At 37.9% G+C, this 21,550-nt stretch overlaps 1 protein-coding gene across 2 annotated transcripts in view; it reads right to left on the bottom strand.

The window, feature by feature from the left end:
* Nucleotides 1-21,550, bottom strand: part of MAP3K15 (mitogen-activated protein kinase kinase kinase 15) — an 80,385-nt gene that overhangs the window by 43,674 nt on the left and 15,161 nt on the right. The window contains exons 2-4 of one of the 2 annotated variants that reach the window (XM_074534641.1): nucleotides 11,398-11,537; nucleotides 8,033-8,056; nucleotides 2,916-2,987 (exon numbers count right to left, since the gene is read on the bottom strand). In XM_074534641.1, the coding sequence (XP_074390742.1) occupies nucleotides 2,916-2,987; nucleotides 8,033-8,056; nucleotides 11,398-11,537 (236 nt within the window). The remainder of the gene's footprint in view (nucleotides 1-2,915; nucleotides 2,988-8,032; nucleotides 8,057-11,397; nucleotides 11,538-21,550) is intronic. The other variant, XM_005484406.4, reaches the window with a different exon arrangement.

Genomic DNA, 21,550 nt, shown 5'->3' with positions numbered 1-21,550 from the left:
ACAAAGGCTGCTTGTCTATAAAGTCTATTCTTAAATCTTGAACAGCAAATTAGCAATTCCTGCAATGAAAAAAGCCCATCCAATTTGAAAGGGTAATGTATCTTGAGATGAAAAGAGCTGCAGTTATCTAATGAAAAAGCAATGAAATTTTCAGAAAAAAATTATTTACACATGGGAAATACTGTATTAATCTTATACTCAAACATTGTACTGTTATCCAGCCAACATATCATCTCTTTGACTTAGATTTCTTGTCTCCTTTTGCATAGTGAAATCTATGCAATTAAATGCTCCTGTCTTCCAGCTTCTTCTGTACAATATTTACATATAATAGATTATAAAGCCCTTTCATATAGACTGTGTGGCCTAGGAAAGACTTTCCTACCTTTATTATGTAAAAAACCAGTCCATCTACTTCTGCTAACAAGAATTAGAGATGGCTGAAAACATCAGCCTTGCTTCTTCTGACCTTCTGTTCAGGATGCTGGTCTCTTGATACCAAAAGCTAATAATTTTGAAAATTACTGCCTTATCATACACCAACTACTGCTTTTTAAAGATAATTAATAAATGGCTTAGGTGTAAGTAAAGCAATGTATGTAGCAACCCTACCTGCATACGTATACACATACATATAAAATCTATAAACTATTACATATTTAATTGTAATAGAATTATAACTTTATAGCTTATCAAGACTATATGATAAGTTGGTTAATTTCAGGATTAGAAGCTAGGATATTTTAATTGTCTGATTTCGGGAAATTTTAAGTTAAAAATTACAGCCAAGCAGACTCAAAAACCCCTCAAAACTCCAAACAGCTCATTTTCCAGCATATAAGGCATGCCATCACTGAAACCTTTGTATTCAATCACAACATTTTAAAATCACAAAACAAGCCACAAATTTAACAACATGAAAAAAAAAGTCCCAGAAAATAATTGCAAATAAGTTGAGAAAGGGACCTGTTCTTCAGGTGAAATAGGTAAAGGAATTATGCAGAAAGCCATGTCTTTGCTGAGAGGCTGAAAGTGTGAGGCCCACAGAAGTCATTTTTAGGCTCCAGGCAAGCCAGGCCAAATGTAGAGTGGTTTTTTTTCTGAAAATACTTTCCAAATATTTTTTTAATGCTGTTAAACTCTTGATCATAATATAAGCAGGTTTTTTAGACTGGACTGTTCAAGTTATTCTGGTGCAATTGTCACTTTGTGATAGAGATGCTACACTTGAATTAAAGGCAGGTTAGCTCCCAAAAAAGTAATGTTGAGTACAAATCTCTGCACTTTCAAGGAGGGAATTATGCCTGCCAAACTAATAGCACAATTATTTTACTTGAGCCATGCTATTAATTTTGCCACTCACTCAAGAACCAATAATGCTTACTGCCCCTCACTAAGCAGTTAGAAGGAAAATACAGAGAGTAACAGGAAAGGAACTGCATTGACTCCAAGAGATCACAAACTCCTGAGTATTCAGGGAGTTTAACTCACTGTTGTCTCAAGTGTTAGGGTTTTCTGTGACATCCCATTGCTATCCATCCTGCCATATGGGCATGTATTGGATTTGCATGGCCAGGTTTGGGTAGCAAGAGGGCCTTGGGAGCTACAGGAGTGGCTTCTGTGGGAAGCTGCTGGAAACTTTCTCCCTGTCCAGCAGAGCCAATGCCAGCCAACTCCAAGACAGATGCTGCTGGCCAAGGCTGGGCCAACTAGAAATGATGGTAACTCCTCTGTGATAACAGATTTAAGAAGAAGGAAAAAAGTTATTGCACAGATGTAGCTGCAGTCACAGATGAGTGGAGTGAGGCCATATGAGAGGAACAACGCTGCAGACACCAAGGGCAGGGGAGGAGGGGCAGGAGGTGCCCAGATCTTGGAGCTGAGATTTCCCTGCAGCCCCTGGTGCAGCCCATGGTGAAGGAGCTGTGCCCCTGCAGCCCATGGAGGATCACAGCGATGCAGAGATCCACCTGCAGCCCATGGGCGAGCCCCACACCAGAGCAGAAGGATGTGACCCCATTTGAACCCTGTGCTGGTGTGGGCTCCTGGCAGGGACCTGCAGACCTGTAGAGAGGAGTCCAGCCTGGAGCAGATTTCCTGGTAGGACTTGTGACCCCACGAGGGACTCACACTGGAGCAGGCTGTGCCTGGAGGACTGCACCCATGGAAGAATGACCCATGTTACAGCAATTTGTGGAGAACTTGCTTGAGGGATGGAGTTCAGGGAGAACAGTCTCCCGTGGGAGGGACCCCTCACTGGAGAAGGGAAATGACTCCTCTCCCTGAGCAGTGGGAGAAACAACCTGTGATCAACTGACCATAACCCCATTCCCTGTCTCCCTGCATTGCTGGGATGGGAAGTAGAGCTTGGAAGGAGAGTGGGGGCGTAAGGTGTTTTTAAAGCTTTATTTTACTTCTTATTATCCTGCTCTGATTTTATTGCTAATAAATTCAATTAATATCTCTAATTCAAGCCTGATTTGCCCATAACTGTATTTGATGAGTGACCTCTCCCAGTCTTTAACTCATGAACACTTTGTTCTATTTTCTCTCTCCTGTCTGGCTGCAGAGGGGTAGTGAGAGAATGGCTCTAATGGGTGCCTGGCATCCAGCCATGGTCAACCCACTACAGTGACTAAGATATTATAAACTTCAAAAATATACTTCCTCTTCTAAAGCTGAATAAATGTACTATATTTTATGTAAAGACTGGGAAGAGAGATTATCACAAGACAAACACTTAAAATTTCTGGGATATAGCTTGCAAGGAGCAAGTACTCCAATCACCTTGAAGGAAAGACCTGCCAAGCACTATTCTTAAATCATCCTTATTATGATTATGTTTGCATGTCTAGAAGCACAGTGAAAAAATGGCATATCTATTCAAGAGAAAGCAGATTTAAAGGGATACATACTTTGCCTATTAGATTACCACTGTGGTATTCAGGAGGTACTTGAACACGAAGAAAAGCTTTGAGGTTGGCAACCTACTCCAAAATGAAATAAAACAACAAAGAGGAAAACACCACCACAAAACACCATAAGAAACAAAAAGACACACATGACACATGAATAAAGAAATAATTAAAGAAAGAAACAACAGAAAATTAATATAGATATTTGCAGCAAGACTATATTTACAAGGCAAAGAAAACAGTTCAAACAGTTGTAATTTCTCTTACCTATCTTATCTTTTGGATTTCTCTTATTTATATGATTTATGTCTATACATCTCCTGTGTCACTATTAAGATGTTTTCAGGTCTTATTTTTATGAACCCGTCAGACTCGTTATCTGATTAGTGAACTATAATCCAACCACGACATATTGCTTGAGATGGTAATATTTCCATAAAAACTAACTTTCACACAAAAATTTTAAAAGCCTTCATTTTCATTATCTAAAGTAACAGTGGCATATTTCATTATTAAAAGCATTAAAAGTCGCATTTATTTGTTTACCCATTGCCTTTGTACTATTTTCCACTCAAAAAGAAAAATTACTGAATTTAAGATGATCCTGCTCTTTCATTCTGTGCCCTTTTACAATCCCTTTTGAGACTTCTGCTACCTCAGGCCTTTTTAGAAATATATCATTAAAAGACTGGATCATATAAACTTTTATACATTGTAAAAATAATCAGAAAATAACAAATTGAAAGCAACTCTGCAATAATACTTCTTTAGATAATTAAATTCATATAATGTAATCATATTTCAGAGTCTTGGCTCTCAATACAATCCATGAGGGCTACTTAACTGGAGAATATGAGTCCAAGTGCCAAAATCTTTCTATTTAGTTTTCTTAAATGTTTATTGCCTTTAAAGAGTACATACACTCTTATTTAAACAGCTACTGAAACCTCTGAAGAAACTTTCTGCCAATTACAATAAAAAAAGTTTTTTCAACATAAAAATTCCTTGTGGCAAGGATAAATTGCAATCTAGTTCCCTTTGGATCAAGAAGAATTTTTGCTAATGACTCCTCCATGGCCCAGACATTATTCACTGCTTAATGTAAGAGCTGTTACAGGATTTCATGAAAAATAACTATTTAAATATCTAAAAATACTTCACCAGGCCCCCAGGCCTAAGTATACAATGATCTAAGCTTTTGGTTTAATAGTCAGCCTACCTTCCTTTAAACACCTTCCCTGAATGCAATTAACAGGGTTATTAAAATTTCTTCAGGCATATTATAAACTAAAGAACAAATAACTAGCCTTTCACCTTATGTTCTGCTCTTGGTATAATAATTTTTCCATAGTGGAAAGTTCTAGTTTGTATTTTCAATGCCTCATTCAAACAAATTGAATGGATCAAAATGTGCATCCCAAACTATGTGCAACCAGTCCTAGAGCTACCACCCAAAGGATTGCACATTTTGCTTCCTGACTCCAGCAGTTTTTTAAAGCCCCTTGTTCACTCTTTTCTTCACCTGATCTTGAACTTTTTTTATTCATAATTTCTCAAGATCCTATAGCAGCAGAGGAAATTTCCTTCCTCAAAAAAAAAAAAAAGAAAAAAAAAAAGTCAAGGATGGTAAAAACTTTTGAACCAAAACAGAAAAACTTCCCAATGGATTTTGTCTATTACATTGGTTTGGGGAAAGATTTTTTTTTAAAGCATTTTTTGCTTTGGAAAATCCTTGAAATTTCATTTCTCCAGTGAACTGATGTTTAGCTGACATCTAAAGAAACTCCAAAGCACAAGCATTTTCCATAAGTAATTTTTTTTCCTCTGTCCTTCAGTCCATTATTCCACAGTGGCACCTGCTCTGCAAGACTGCATATTTGCCATTTATTTTATTGATAATAATTTTGACAGAAACTAGGAAGCTGTGCAATCTTTATTAAAACTAACAGAAATGTCCTTAAAGCTCAGAGGAGCTCTACAGAAGGAAATCCAACTGATGGGACACAGAATCTTGATCTTGAATTTCATGCCAGGGCAATTATTCCTTGGGAACTGAACTCCCATAGATAATAATTCTTTCCTTTCACATCCAAGTATGCAATAAATTATCAATACAGAATTTTAACTGTTTGTTTGGGGAAGTCACGTAGAACTGAACCACATTCTTCATTCTTGTCTGTGAAAACTGCATTCCTGGATGGTGGAAGGAAGGCAGGAAGTTCTCCTACTCACACTCCTTTTTCAGACAGTAAACTATTAAATCTCTCAGGCTCCCACCACTGCAGCTGTCTGCTGTATAATTTTCACTGTTAGATCAGCTACACTCAGGCCAACTCTCAGTTGAACTGCTGACTTTTTTTTTCTGCATTGTTTTCATCTTCATGTCCAGTTTGCTTGCTCTTGTCTCCTCCTCAATGCTGAATTAGAATAATGCTTTCTCTACAAGTAAAATATTCATTCTCTTCAAGGCTTTCATGTGATACACATGAAAGGAAATTGCCCTGATGACACAGCAGCCATTCACCTTCTCTGCAACTTCAGCATGGCTCCACATCTCCTCTCTGCTAAGATTTTTCTGCACCTTTGTAGATGACATGAGATTTGTAGGAAAAACAGGAAACCTCAGAGAAAGCTCTAAGCTACAGCAGCCAGACCAGAAAGTTTCACTCTTGCTGCTGGAACAAAGGTGTGCTGGAAACAATCTGAGTTGTTCCCCCTTCCTTACACACCCTGCAGATGCATGGCCACAGAGCCTGTAAAACATGGAGAGGACTTCTCCTGCAATGATACTCCTGTGGCTACACTGGGCTGCAGGAAGAGAGGAGATCTCTCTCCTCTTTCCAGCATGCCTCCAGCCCCTGATAAAAAGATATTTAAGCTCTGCTATTCCACAGTTACAGCAGAGGCATACCGACATTTTTCACTCAGGACAAGGGAAAGGAAAACACAAAGTTCTACTATAGGGGAATTAATTATTGCATCTAATATTCAGCAATTAAACTGAAATGGTTATAAAAATATATATTTGACTGGATATAACAAATTCATGCCAATTATGTACCTACTTAACAAGCCCAGCAACCCTGATTAGCAATTCACTTCAAACAAGACATACAATTGTAAAATATTTAATCGAGCAATGAAGCAGTGGCTCCACATTGGATCAGTGGTAAACTGCAAACCTCTCATCACAACTCACTGGATTTGAAAGGAGGGCAAGGCAATTGTCTATTTGAAGGCAACTTCGACTTAAAAAAAACATAGTTTTATCCTGTGAATTATTTAGCTTGCTCATGAGTTTGTTCTAATTTCTGAATAAAAATACTGATAAAAGAATGAAATATGGGAGCACATTTATCTAATAATAAAAGGTATTAACAACTTCAAATAATAGAAAGAAGAATCCATACTTGGTATTTAAAGTCATCCATTTTTTACCTCACTGTATTTTACTCACAACTTTTTTCATAATTTAAGCACTTGCAGAAAGTGGGTTAGACAATCTCTCCTTTTAAAAGGAGGAATCAGGATCCCAGCTTAGGGATATCTCCCTGCTCCTTCTGCGAGCCACAAGGCGTTTACAGGTCCCATACCAGACCCCACCACAGAAACCATGTCTCTGGAACCAAAGGCATGGAGCTGAGTCAGGAAAGCTTTGGGTTGGATATCAGGGAAAGGTTCAACAGGGTGGCTGGGCACTGGAACAGACACCCCAGAGAAGTGGTCACAACAACAGCTTAACAGAGTTCAAGAAGTGTTTGGACAATGTTCTCAGCACATGGTGTGACTTAGGGATGTCCTGTGCAGGGCCAGGAGTTGGACTCAATGATCCTGGTGAGGCCCTCCCAGCTCAGCACATTCTGTAATTCAGTCTTCTCTTCAGTGTGAAGGGAAATACCCTCCCTTTCTGGAGAAAGACTGCCACAAGAAAAGACTGTAGGCTGCTAGTTTGATTGCACTAGGTTAAATTTGCCACCCACTCCTTTGTCATTTACTCCACATCTGGTATTAGCACCAAACAGCTCATTCACAATTCTCCCTCTTTCTTAGGAACTCATGGTCCTGAAATTTCGGTCATCCTCCACTTGATGGATAGTAGCACTCACAAGCAAATCTGCCACATTCTGAGTCCCCCTTCAGAGAGCAGTAAATGCACTTCCCACCACACAGGTCAAACTGGTTCAAAGATGCCTGAGACAGCCAGGAAGGATGACCTGCATTTGCATGTGCTAAACCTGATCTATCTTTAGCCTATGTGGAGCACTGTGGCCAAGTCATAACAGCAGCTCAAAATAAACTGCTGTGACTAATGCATTTTTTCTTCTAGTTCTCTTTAAAATTACTATCAAACTCTAACACCACTTTATTATTTTAATCCTGCTCAATACTGTTTAGAAGAAAATAAAAGTATATGGTGAATGGGAGGAAACAGAAAGGATAAATGGAAGTGGAAGAGGTTTGAAAAATTAGTCGTCCTCAAAATAACAGTGTGGAGGATTTAATGAAATACTGACATGGTATGAACTATGGCAAAATGTACAACTATATAAGATAATGTGGCATATTTCAAAAAGTCTTAATAACTCCGACATTTTATCTTGTTTCAAACTTATTTGTTTGGCTTTATTTCCATTAAGTGTAAGAATATTTTTACTTTGGGAACTAAGTTTTTCTAAGGCATAAGCATTTCTAAGTAAATCTGTGAATGTTTAAGTTAGAGGACAGGTACACAGAAGCCAAAGCTGTTTGAGATACAACAGCAAACCCCATTAAGGCATCACAAACATCCATACTTGCACAAATGGGTGATAGTGGTAGAGGGAAAAAGAGACTGAATTTCTGAGTTTATATTTGGATCTGTCAACCTACAAATAAAACTTATATCTACTGACACTTTTCTACAGCTTAGAAAAGAATTGATAAGGAAAAGTAGCTTTAAAATCTAGTGCTACTTTGGAGTGCCAGCAAGTTTTCCAAAAGTTTGAATTATAGATGGGTAAAACAACTGCCTTTAACCATACAGAGAATATGTATGCTTGGCAGCCTTGGTATTAATGTTGCTTCAAATGTAGGATCTTCATTTTATGTTTAAAAATAAATGTGGATTTAATACTTACTGTGTTTTTCTGAGATACCATATCCTGTGGGGGAAAAAAATATAATAGAAATGTTTATTTGTTTTTACTGGGAATTATTATTTTCAATAAAAACCACTGCTACATACATATATATATATATGTACAGTCACACACACAAATGCATTCTTCACAGCATAGTCCAGATTACCTGCCACAGTAAATTCCCAGTAAAGGGACAGAACAACATCAAGAAGAGTCTCAGCAGCTCAGGTTAGGAAAAAAATAACAATTCAGTGAAGAAACTTTAAATACTTTAAAAAGTATTCAGAAAATAAAGAAAGTTGTACTTAGCAGTAACTGGAGTTTCTCAGATTGGGCACACCAGTCACACTCTGAGCATTTGTGAGACAGAAGCATTCAAAGCTGGAGGGTTTTTCTCCCTGAAAGAGTATCCTTCCCATACCTAAGCCCCTTTGTTACACAGATTGGTACACATCAACACATTCCTTCTACAGCCTAATTCTTCTCACCTCAAAACCTAAGGACAGATACTGAAACAATGAAGGAAATTATAAACTAATGGACATGTAAAATAAACCTCAGAGACATCTAGTTGCTGGTAAGTAACCTTCTCTTCTCTTAGGTGATGGACTTCATGTTCAATGAACACTGCTTAATCAAACTAAAGAGGTGTCCAGGTAAGCCACGCTACAAATATTAATCATGGACTTGTTTCTAATCAAAGTTTTCAATATACTTGAATTAAATGGGCTCTGACAACCTGAGACGATTCTGCTTGAGCAACTTCATATCTGACAGCCTGAAATCGGCTTGGACAACCACTGCACAGCTCATGCCCATGCACCCATTTCCTCAAAAACAGGCAAAAATATCAGGAGGCATTTAAGAGGTTTAGTTCTATAGATACAACTCTCTTGAAAACAAGATTACATATTCTTTTATATCCTCAGAACTAGGTTATTTTGAAAGAACGTTGATGAAAGTGAAGAGACAACTCTTGGGGCAATTTCAGGATGGCTCCTAAGATAAATTGTATAAAGTCAGGTTGCCAGAACTTCACAGATCTTCAGCAGAAGTAACAGCAGTAACATCAATACTGCCTTTGTAACACTCAGACTCTGCACCACTTCTGTAAGAGGGAGCACAGCAACTTAGGTCCAAGTAAAGTAATATAATTCTGAACAGAAGTGAAGAAACCCTGAACAAATTACTCATGAACATCAGAATAAAGAAGCATCATCACAGGGTCAAAAAGGTATTAAAACCTAAATGAAATTCCTAATTAGCCTAAACTCCTTAACCAAAATAAAATACTTCATAACAAAAGTGATGGAAGGCTTAGACAGCTGAAATACTACATATCTGGAAATTAATGTCTATCTAGCTAAGCAAGTATCTCCAACAGAGCTTTATCTACTGCAGTTAAATCTTTCTCAATAGGGAGAAATGGACTATTCTGAAACCACCCAGCACCTATGATGCAAAATGTGTCATGAACTGTTCTTTGCTGAAATACCCCATGAACAGTCCCTGCCTGCCTTCTGAAGTCTTCCTTAGAAAGGTGCATTAGCATATTTGAATGCTATCCAGCACTGAACTGGGGCTTGATTGCTGAAGAGACACAAATGGCAAGAGGAGCACTGAACCCTGTCTCAGTGTCCAGCTTAAACCATTTGATACACAGGATCTCTCCCAGCTGGTTCCAGGAACTTAAATCAAGTTTTATGATCCCTCTAAGATATGCTACAGGTCAAGGGAGTTATGCAAGCAACTGAGGGATAAGTAAGATATCAGTGCCACTGACAGAGTTCCTAAAAGAAGAAAGGTGAAGCCAGATAATAGTTTTTCTAGCCTTAAGTGACCTAGTTACATTCTGGTGTTCCCCAGTCCCTAGACTTGAGCATTACATTATTAGAAAAAAATGCTTTGAACTGACAGTAGAGACTTGCAAGGATCAGTCTGAACATCCAACCACAGGTGGATGCAATCCTGGAGATCCTTCAGCACTCAAGTTACGGAGCAGGGGCTTGAGTATGTGCTATGGTGGGAAGTGCAGAAATTAAACCAATATCCTCACTGGGCAGCAACAAATAGAAAACAACTAGCCTGTGCTTCCCAGCCTTGGGCACATCCTCAGGAGAACCAAGTTGATCAGAACATCTGAGTGACAGCATAAAGAAAGATAAAAATGTGTTAATGAAAAATAAAAATGAAGTATTTCATGGCAGTCAGGTATATTACCAGCAGTGGATGAAAAGCTGTATGCCTGCCCACCCTGATTAGCTGGAGGAAAGGAGGACATGCCAGTAATACCTTAGTGTGTATCCATATGGATAATCTCACAGAGCAAAGAGTGTGACAGGCTCCAGCTCCGAGTTCTTGGGACCCCAGACCACATGGAATGTGAATGTGAATGTGAATGTGAATGTCTATGTGGACCACCACATGAAGAAAGGAAGTATGGGTTATAGACACATGAGAGCAAAATCAAAGACATTGAGAGCAGAGAAGAAGAATGAGAAGCTGTAACAGAGCAGAGATTTTTTGGGGAAAAAGGAGACTTAAAATTCTTACAGAATCAAGAGAGGCTGGAGAACTCCAAAAAGGATTTTTGGACACGGTGCAGAAAAAAGGAAAGTAGCAAGGGGCAGTAACTCAAAATAAGGAAAAAACAACAAAGCATGAACAATGCTTGTCTCAGTGAAGGTAGCAAGAAAACGGATGATAAAAAAAGCAGAAACAGATGATATAGAGGACAAAAGTCTAAATATTATGTAAAATAAAGAGAACCTGCATTGAAAAAGGCAGAAACATCCGTAATATATGACTTGCATCCAGAACAGCAATTTCAGAACTTAAATGTATAGCATGTATTATCCTACTATAAAAATGAACAACAGCCCTCTAAAAAGATTTGATGAGGATGTCTTTTCCTATATTCAAACAGCAACAAAAAGGAGATTCTAGTAGTCTTAGCTAGTCAGCACCTAGGGAATACAAACCTCATCTGACAGAAGTGCTTACATAGGAGCAGGCTACAATACAGCCCTTGTTCAAGTTATTATTATACAGGCAATAACTTTTTCTTACACGTACTCTAATTAAGAGGAAAGGAAGAAAAAAAATCAGACCCATACCCTCAATTCCAAGTCCAACTACCTGAAGCAAAATCAGTACCACACTGTGGATCTTTTCTTACAAAAAAAGCATTTATTTATTCTATTATTACTGTTTTTACAAATAGTTGGTTTTTCTTAGCAGGATTTAATTATGCAGCTATCAGGAATTACATTAAATATAAGTTTCAAAAAATCACAAACATCTGTAGGATCAGGTATAAAGATATTTCTGAAATGAAGCAGATTGTGAAGTGAGAACCTTACTTTGAGAGACTGAGCAGTGTCAGCATCAGTGTCATGGTAAAGAATAACATTATTGGCCATGTCAAAGCTTTCACGCACGCCAAGGTGGTAGAACAGTGATGGTTGCTTGGAAATATCACTCATGTCCACAACTGCAACATCTGAAATGAGAGAAGTGGAAAAGAAGAGAGAATGCTAAAAAAGTAATAATCTTAAAACCAATTTTAATCTTACACAGGATTTAAAATAAATCCTGAAATTACACATACACACTGGACAGACAAAGTCAATATTTTCAAATAAGGGTCATTTTCTTATGAGAAGTAAATTTTACCCTTCATATAAAAGAGCCACTCATGAAATTATCACAGTGTTATATTAACTGGGAGGCTGAGTTTATCAATCTTGCTTAAGGTTTTGAAATCACAGCATCAGGAATGCCTTGGGTAAAAAATGCAATATTGCACTTGCTCCCTGAGGCCTGACAGCATGAATACCCATAGGAGAGAAGTTTCAAATATTCAGAATGGAATATCTAAAAATAATAATGTAAATTAGAAAACCAGGGAAAACTGAGAGACCAAGTTTTTTTAAGAGGCTGAGGTTTGAAGAATGGGAAAATCCTAAAGAGTAGAAAAAGAAATTACTCTAAAAATTGACTCTAAAAGCTACAGGCAAGATTTTCAAGATGGGGGCACAGCAATGAGGGAATTCAATCACAAGTAGCCAGAGCAAGACTTCCACTGCTCTTCTTTAGTGTTCCAATCAGAAATGAATGTCAGAAACACAAGCAAGAACATTTACACCTGTGCAAGAAGAGTTATGCAGAGAGTTAATGGGAAATACCCCATACTATGCAGAACAGCTGAGATACAGACAAAAGATTGTGAGTTCACCATTTTGTTCTCATATAGACCTAAACAGCAATGCAGGAAGAAGGGGTAACTGGAGAAGAGGACACTTAATGCTGAGTTTTTATTTCTTGATCCTTATATCCCATATATTCCTAAGAAAATTTTGCTTTAAATTTTTTTAGAGGTCTGTATCTATATGTCTGCCTGCTTTCACCACTTTGGGATACATGGATGAACTGAAATCCAAAGTATTCATAAGAATAGATCCTTAGCATTGAAACCACAGGGGTGTCTGAGGTTCAAAACAGATACCAGAGACAGTGCAGCTGGGCAGTAAATTCTGTGTCTCTGGAGGGGTAACAAACAGTGCTTGGTACATACAGGGAAAGACAGAAGGGTGAGCTGCCAGTAAACAAGAAATCTAAAAGCAGGTCTGATGGCTGAGACCCAAATGCAGCAGCCAGTTAACCTTGGTTGCATCAAGGTCACACATCACAAGAATCAATATTCCATACTTAGTAGGCAGCTTCTTGGAAAAACCTGCCATGAATATATGCTCCTGTACAATTCCATCAGCCTAAACTGACACACCACACAGAGTCAGCCAGTCCCTTGGATTACTATGAGACTCCTGTTAGAGCACAAGGACCATTTTGAGTCTGAAGACCTGCTTTAAGACCAAAACATCACTGTTCAGGAGCAAAACCAAACAAACATAAAAAACCCCAAACCCCAAAATATCCCAAACCCCAACAAAACACACAAAAAAATCCAAATGCACCTCCCTCTCCCACCAAAGAAACAAAACCCCAGCACAAAATCATGGCATAAGAAAATTCCCTTATTCATATAAAACTCAAATCCTGTACCATCTACAGATGATCTTTCCAGTTTCAATGTTTAGACAGCTGTCTGCAGGATGAATAAAATCCTACAGTGTGTATTGCACATTGTAGTGTTATATAAACTGAGAGAGCCTGAAAAGTAAACCCCAGCTCCACAAACTCAACAGAATCAAGATTACTCCAATATTTCCAAATCCTTTTGAAAAACATAAATTATCTATAGAACAAATTTAAGAGAAACTAACAAGCGGACTGAGAATCAAATACCACCTAAGAAAAAAAAATTAGGAGCTTGGATGGTTTTTATTGCTTGCAAGAGTGTTTCTGGGGAAGCAGAGTACTGTGAAATCAAAATGATCATCCTGGTAAGGGAACTCAGATAATGCAATGTTATAGTGTACAGATATTGCATTTCACAATACAACGTGAGCAATGATTTGTAACAGAGTTCATTGAAACAGGGCTATACACAGCTTATTGCCACATCTGGTCTACAACTCAAATTTGTCTCCTGTTGATTGCTGCTCCATAGTCATGTAAGTGGAATCAAAAATACATGACATGGACATAAGAGCAGAAGTAAGCACCTCCATTTAAAAGGGTAGTTATTCATCCCTTAGATATTAATTCACACATGATAAAAAGATTTATGAGAACAGGTTTTCCTTGCTTATTCACACCTCACAAACATGGGCATGAATAAGATAAAATAAAAATAAATCAAAATGAAGAGTAGCAGAGATGAAGATGTATCACAAAAATAAGCATGCAAGTTAAGAAAAAGCTCCAGGAAGATAACTGAGTGGATTCAGTTTGAGCATGGGAGCCAAGGAATGACACAGAAGTCAATGACAGCAGACAGAGCATCTGACGTGCTCCTGGCTGTGGGCTAGAGCAGACATGAGAAGCTGCAATCCTTTGGAGCTCTCCAAGTCCTCCTTCAGGAGTAACAGCAGCAGCCTTGGAGCAGGGAGGAAAAAGATCTACTTGCAAAGCAGCTTTACGTACGCGCCAGTGAAATGCAGCACGAGCACAGAGGGCCCATGAAATTAATGCAAATTTGGGTGGAGAAAATGACTCACAGTAAACACTTATAAAAGCAGTGGATGCCTGGGATGCACCCAGTGCATGGGGTGCTGAGAGTGCAGAGCTCAGTGTCACCTATGGCTGGGTCTAAGCACACTCCCCAGAACTACTGTTCTCAGGGGTACATATCCCCTGTTGGAGTAAGGCAGTTTTGTGAGTCATGTAATGAACAAAACTAGTATGCAACACCAAAAATACTTCTGTTTCAGTTATCTTGCATTTTTCTCATGATTTACGCCAAATTTCTTCATTTACAGCTCTTTAAAAACAAGACATGGGGCCCTGAACTTCAACTGTGCATTTAGAATGGCTGATAAGAGAGATAAGAATTTCCTTAAACTTCCAGAGACACATTAAAAGAAATAACTTCAACACTAGTATGCGCTTTTCAAATTTTGATTTATGAATAGAAACATAAGTCAATCAGAGTTCATTCTCAACTCCCATTCTCCATAACAAAAGGGCCTGGTCAGCCAAATGTACTTCTGGACTTCCCTTGACTAATTTAGGTTCAACCTCCATTTCAGACAGGCGTGAAGCAAAAGCTAATGGCAATTTTTATCAAATCTTATCACACAGGAGAAATGTTATGTGATAATGAAATATTTCACACAGGTCTAAACCATCAATGGAGAGAGTTTCCTATGTTCAGAAGGAAAGAGAGCATGGGAAGGTACAGCCTCTCTAGAAGGACCGAAGGCTTCCAAATGAAAATCGGTACAATGCATCCACCAGATGAAGCAGAGGCATAGGGGTGTGCTTAACGTTGCTTATGACCAATTTCAAATTATTCTGGAACAGAATATTTAAACTTATGGCTTTTCTGCACTAGTAACTCGTGTTCAAAAGAGCATACCCATAAAAATGTGTTCTCCTTAATTTCTTCTTAAGCAAAGCATATAATTTCAACTCATTTTATCCTCTAGTAGTTGCCCATGAGACTATTTTCATCCTGAAAGTAGTCAATTTTTGTCATGAACCCAAAAACTGATCTCAATGTATTATGTGATTGCAGTTCATTTGTCTAGGCTTTTGTTTCCACTGTAAAATTATAATGGTATGTGTGTATTTGTAGAGCATTAAGGTAATTCAGAACTATTGCTTATACAGACTTGATTAGGTCTCTGCATTGTTGCAGCAGATGGCACATAATTCATTTCTTATACTACAGTTTACATATTTTAACATCAGTGAGTCTACCAGAGCAGAGACAAATAACTGTGAAAACTGAAGATTAGAGATCATTAACTGTGGTAAAATAGGAGACTATCAAACTAATAAATAATTCAACATGGAAAACATTATTAAACAGATTAAGACCAGGGGACTTATTTCTCTATTTGGAAATCCACCTGAAGACATCATACAATTAATGATCTAAATAAATCATAAGTCTTCACATGGCTTTTTTATGATTTATGGAATTGTTAGCAAAAGGACAATTTTGGCATCAGATTTTGGGATCTGCAAGCTAAAAAGTAATAAACAGAAGAAAATTAAGAAATAGCCTGCAATATGCTGATAGTTAAATAGAATCTAGGAGGCCTAAGAGAAGAAAAAATCTGCACTGCTTTCAACTTCTAATCTGACCTCCATGCAGAGCAAGAACCTTATTCCATTATTTTGGATTCATTATTTTTCAGCATTTGGAACCTTTCTAAACATAACAGATTTCAAATACGCCCCTAAACTTAATGTGATAATAGAAATCTTATTGGAGGGAAATACACAACTCAGCCCTTTGCTATTCACTAGCACCCTGCAAATTATGAACCTTTACATTAGTATTGCTTCTGTTGATTGGCTACTTGCATCTTAATCAATAAGTAAAAAAATATGTAATTCCTTGAAAACCAGTGCAGAAAACTGTCAAAATCTTCAGAAGAACAGAAACACACCCAAAGAAAAAGAAATTAAAATCCATAATACATTGATTTTGATTTCTGCACAGCTCTTTAAAGGAGACAATACCAAAGTCTTCATAGGGAAATAATTATGGTAAAACTTGGTGTATCTGAAAACCAGGAACCCTTTGCAGCTTCCCCTTCAGCTAAAACAAAAGGCACACCACTCTTAACTTTAATACACCCCATGCTCCCAGAAACTGAGAAGCTCAAGGTAATAAAGCACATTGGTAGCAACTACTAACAGAACTGTTGAGGTGATTTTTCAGCACAGTTTGTTATACCAGCAAACTGTGAGTGCCTTCCATTTGATCCTAGGCACAAGCCAATATTACTGTAAAAATACTGTCAACATTTGTGATGATATTATGGCTCTCATAATAAATCAAGTTTCATTTAAATCCTACTGCTTTATAATCATGGTATCCTGCAAAAATCTGCTTACTTTCCTCAGAAAAAATATTGCTCCAATTAAAATATACAGCACCAAATTAAACACAGATATTGCCTTAGAAGCTGAAAGACTCAGGAGACAAAGTTCTTTTTTTAAATTTAGGAACTTCTGGTATTTCAATTCAACTTTTTCAAGTTTGCAATACTATAGCATGAACTTTGCTAACATCACTGGTTTGCTACAGTGCCAGAATTTGTAATAAAAATAAAACCCAAGGAATCAGTAATGATTTATCCAGCATATACAGATTTGTATATGTTATAACCACCTTAAACAGCATTTTAAAAACAACTTCATATATTTCAGGCTACACTTAGCTTCTTGTAGATTAAAACCAAGTGCTGCACTTCTGTACAGCACTAATACTAAAATTAAAATTAACTGCATTAGTTCAGAAATTGCTTAGAAAGCATCTTTAAAAAGAATATTGTTTTATAAGCTGCAAATTTTGCAAAGGAGTCCTGGAGTGGCTGGAGCCCTGACTGCAAATTCCAGCCTACTGCTACCTCAGAACAGGAAACACAAGCATGCACAGTGCATGTCTGAAACCTTTTGATGCACAGAGAGCACTTCCTTTGAAAGGGTGTTTAGTTCACAGGCAAAAGGAAGTGCTTCAAAGGACAGGAAAAATAAGAATTAAATTAGGTATGAATCCTCATACTAGTGTGGGAAAAAAATTTCTTTCTGTTCACATATAGTAAGCACTGAAAAAAAGTGACATTATCAGGTTTTATTAATGACACCAACCACACAAATTGGAGAAAAGAAAACTTAAATACTGGCCAAATAATTTTTAATTCACTGTTTTAAATTTATTGTTATCTTGAGAAGATAACACAGAGAATTCCAGTTCTAGTACATTATCCATATACTATAAAATGAAGCAAAATCTAAATCTAAGTTATATCTTATAGTTATATCTTACTTTTCACAGCTTTAATGGATTTGTCAAGTGTTTTGGGAATTCTGAAAACCTGGACAACAAGTGGCAAAAATTCTGAAAGGTGCTTTTCCATGGTTTGTTTGTTTGCTCACAAAAACACAAGAAGTGTTGCAAAGTGGTAATTTCAGACTTGTGTTTTTTTTAAAAATAGACCAACACCTCTAATTTTTGTTCTCAGACTGAGATTGTCATTTGCATTTTACTTAATTGTGGCATTACATCTGCAACAGGCTTCATGTTATAAAGTGATTTACTAAAGAGAAAGGCCAGCACACCCTAAAATGTGTCACTTCTCCTCACACCAAGCAATATGGAAGGCAACCATGCAGTACCTAACAATTATAAAAGCCAGCAGTCTTAGAACCACAAACACAGTGGGGAAAGTCATACCTCTCTTTTGCACTTCCTCTTTCTGATGTGTCAAATCTTGCCCTGGAAACCAGTTTCACATCCTTCCCTGTGAAACTGCTCTGCCCAGTAAATGTGAATGAAGAATGCTGAAGATGAACTATGTATTAGATAAGCAGCAGCAGCCTTCTTGACTAAGGAAAGTTTGCTGTTAAATAACTTTCCTGAAAGGACCAGGCAAATCCTGAGCTCTGCTATTACTAGGAAACAAAAAATCTTTTAATTTTTCAGATGAGCCTTTTCACTGCCCAGAAGCTTTACTAACTGTAGCAATTCAAATGATTGCTTTGCTCCAACTAACACACAACACATCAACACTGGCAAAGTCCCACCTCCAGAGACAATTCTGGGAACAGCTGTGGTAAGCAAAGTGGGCCAGCTGGGCTTTGTGTGGAAAGCAGACACATCCGTGTAAAGGAGGAGGAAGAGGAGGAGGAGGAACAGCTGACAACCGAATGTGTTTCTAACCATAGCATCGGGGTGGTGCTACAAAGTCCTTTCATGTGGCCCAGCAAGGCAGCTCCTCCTTCCTGTGCACATGAAAAGTTTGGAACACTCAAACTCAATCCTCTCAGCTCCCAGCACAAAAAGCTGAAATAATGCAGGTTTTAAACCACCAGAATGGTTAAAATTTACCAAGAAAAGTTGTAGCACTTACAGTCTGATTACAGTCTGAAAGTGGAGGTAAGAAAGCTGGAACACTATTTTTTTCCTGTACGGATAACAGGAGTGCCTCATACAGCTTCCAGTGAAAGCGCTGGGAGAACCCCCAGCGGCCTGAAATGGCACAGGAAGGAGCACTTTTCGGACAGCCACGCTGCAGGTGGTGAAATGTGAAGTGCAAAGAAGCAGAAAACAGAATAATCCAGTGTATCAAAAATAGAGGCACGTGTAGCACATGGAGTGAAACTAGTCATGGATTCAACCAGCACAGCATCATGTACACAGAGCCTGACAGCATTTTAATGTAGATAAAGAATACAAAACTTGTGTTAATTTTAAATATTTAGTGGAATCGTAACTAGAGAGAAACTTCTTGTTCTTGAGATCAGTTCTCACCTGTAGTCTTTTGTCCTTTTGATTTCAAATTCTAGCTTTGGCAACCTTTGAAAATTTTAGTCTTAGGCTATCTTAGCAATATATGTACATTATAACAATCACTGGCAATTCTTATCCAGCAAAATCAGCCCTCAGATGATACTGTGAAAATCAGACAACCATGCAAAACAACAGAACAGCTAAGACTGAGGGGCCAACGCTCATCTCTGGCTTTTGTAATTCTGTACAAAACCCCCCTTTCATACAAACAACTCCACAATAGGGTTACATTCAGACCTGGACATTGCAGCCAGAAATCATGTTAGTGCTGTGGTGTTACTTTACAGATACTGCATCTTTCATCTGTCCTCTGGTACACGGAACACACACTAAAAATAGAATTAGAACATATTTTTCATGCTTCAGTGGCATTTATTGCAACTCAGGGAAACTAGTATCTAAAACAACTCATTTTTCTAAAACACAACAAAGTATTTGTGCCATATTTATAATTAATACATATTGCTTAATAGCTAAACGTCTGTTCCAAAAATTACATCACCCAAGAGACTACACTTTAGTTGAGAGGAACAGAACAAAGTACAGCAGGTGAGCAACACTGCCAGTTCTAGGAATTGATCTGTAGCCTGAGTTCTCATTTATTTTTATGATTTGGGGTTTTCTTATTCATTAGATACATTATCTAAAGCTTTTCAAAATCTTACCCTGAAATTGCATTTTAGGAACTATTCTGTTAAATGGAAACAAGGACTCTTCCAAAACTCTTTGACAGCAAAAGCTTTAACATTTTCGATACTTCTTAAATACTATTAAATTCACAGCAAAACCAAGTTTCAAACAGGGCAAGACACTGTATTAAAAGAACAGGGCAATTCTACTGATCTAGAAAAGCAAAAATTGTGCCAATAGAATGCCTATGCTTATTATTTCTTTAACAGATCTTCAGGGAGAATCTTTCAGACTGCCAAATCAGAATACAACCAGCACCCACAAGAACTGGCACGGGAGGAAAAAGTAATGCAGTTAATGAATGCAGTTAATGTAATACAGAGGCATCCAAGCTCAGAATGTGTTTTTAATGCTTTGCACAAGTATGAAGAAGAAAAATATTGTATGATTGGAAACACCTGATAATAAACTCTCTCAGAAGACAACATAATTTGTGACTTTTTTGGTCTTTCTTTTTTATTTTTTTTACAGTTGGCAGTTTAGGGAAAGAAGGAAACAAAGACCTAATCCTCAAAGAACTCTTCTTTAAATGTTGAATTGCAGAAGTTAGGAAATATATAATTCACTGTAAACAGTACATGCCTAGGCTTAGAAATTGCTTAATATTTTCCATGACAAAGCTTTGCTTTCAATCCTTTTTAACTTTGCCAGTCTTTGCTTCAGGTTGTTGGGTTTTGTTTCTTTCTTTTTTCTTTTAAGAGATTTAATCAAAACCAACTCAAGTCATTTTGAGACTGCATTGGAAAACTTATTTTTCTGGCCACTGTTAAACATCCTCTCATGCCAAATTAAGCAGTTTTCAAGCACCAAGTCAGAAATTTGTCAGATGTTTGGTGAAGCTGTTTGGAAGTAACTCCTCTCAGCCCCATGAAGTGCTGCTCACTCCAAAGCAAAGTTCTGGGCAGTGAGCTGCTCAGAGTCACAAGGGAGAGGTTTGGTCTCAGGTGAGCCTGTTGTCACTGCCTCCATTGTCAGCACAGAGAGAGCAAAAGCACTTTTCCAGCCCCATTCCTCTGAACTGTGAGAACTTCAGGAGATGAACTTCAGCCCAGAAGTGCCAGTTTCTCTCCACTGCCCACGAGGGGAATCCAGGCAACTGCAGACACCCACACTGAAGGTGTTCAGTGCCCCTTCCACAGAGCCTCACAGCTCTGCTTTGAGGATTTTATCAACCACTAAGGCACTCCAGACTAAGAAATACATAATCTCAGCAGATGCTTCCCTAGATGTGTTCCCATCAGTTAACCAACAAATGGCCAGTGAAGAAGGACTACAGATCTTTCTCATCAGTACTTTACTCACATTCTCTCTACCTGTGAGAGAGGAAGGACTGTCACAATTCAAATCCTCACCTAAGATTTCCAGGGATCTCTCAAACACTTATCTCTTGCTTGAGTTTTCCACAAATTGGGAGCTCATTTGTGAGTCCCAGTTTACAATGTTGTTTGTTTTGGCACTCACTGTTATACAACTGTGGGGATGACTCACATCTTTAAGAGGTGTTTGTGCATGTACTATCTCAGCCCAGGGTCCTTTCTCTTACTCATATAACCTGTTTAATTACATTGAAGCATTGACTATAACCTTCCCACCTATGGATGAAGTTTACAAATTAATTAAATTTTTGCAAAAATACCTTCAAGCCAAATATAAGCATTACATTTCCCTGCAAGACAAAGTCATTATTATAAAAGCTAGTAATAGACTTAAGCTTCTATTTTTTTTTTTTTTTCCTTTTATACCATATCTTGTGAGGTCCCAGGAACAACAAAACCTCAAGTCTGAGGGAGTTAACTCACAGCAGTGTGAGAGGTCAAAGTCAAAAAGATGATGTCCACACACACTGTCTCTGGAAACTCACAGCACAGACCCCTTTACACAATCTCCCTTCC

This window comes from Zonotrichia albicollis, chromosome 2 (assembly GCF_047830755.1).
Source record: "Zonotrichia albicollis isolate bZonAlb1 chromosome 2, bZonAlb1.hap1, whole genome shotgun sequence".
In the NCBI taxonomy this organism is placed as follows: Eukaryota; Metazoa; Chordata; class Aves; order Passeriformes; family Passerellidae; genus Zonotrichia; species Zonotrichia albicollis.
The sequence above is the reverse complement of the archived record's forward strand: the minus strand, read 5'-3'. Positions and strand labels throughout refer to the sequence as shown.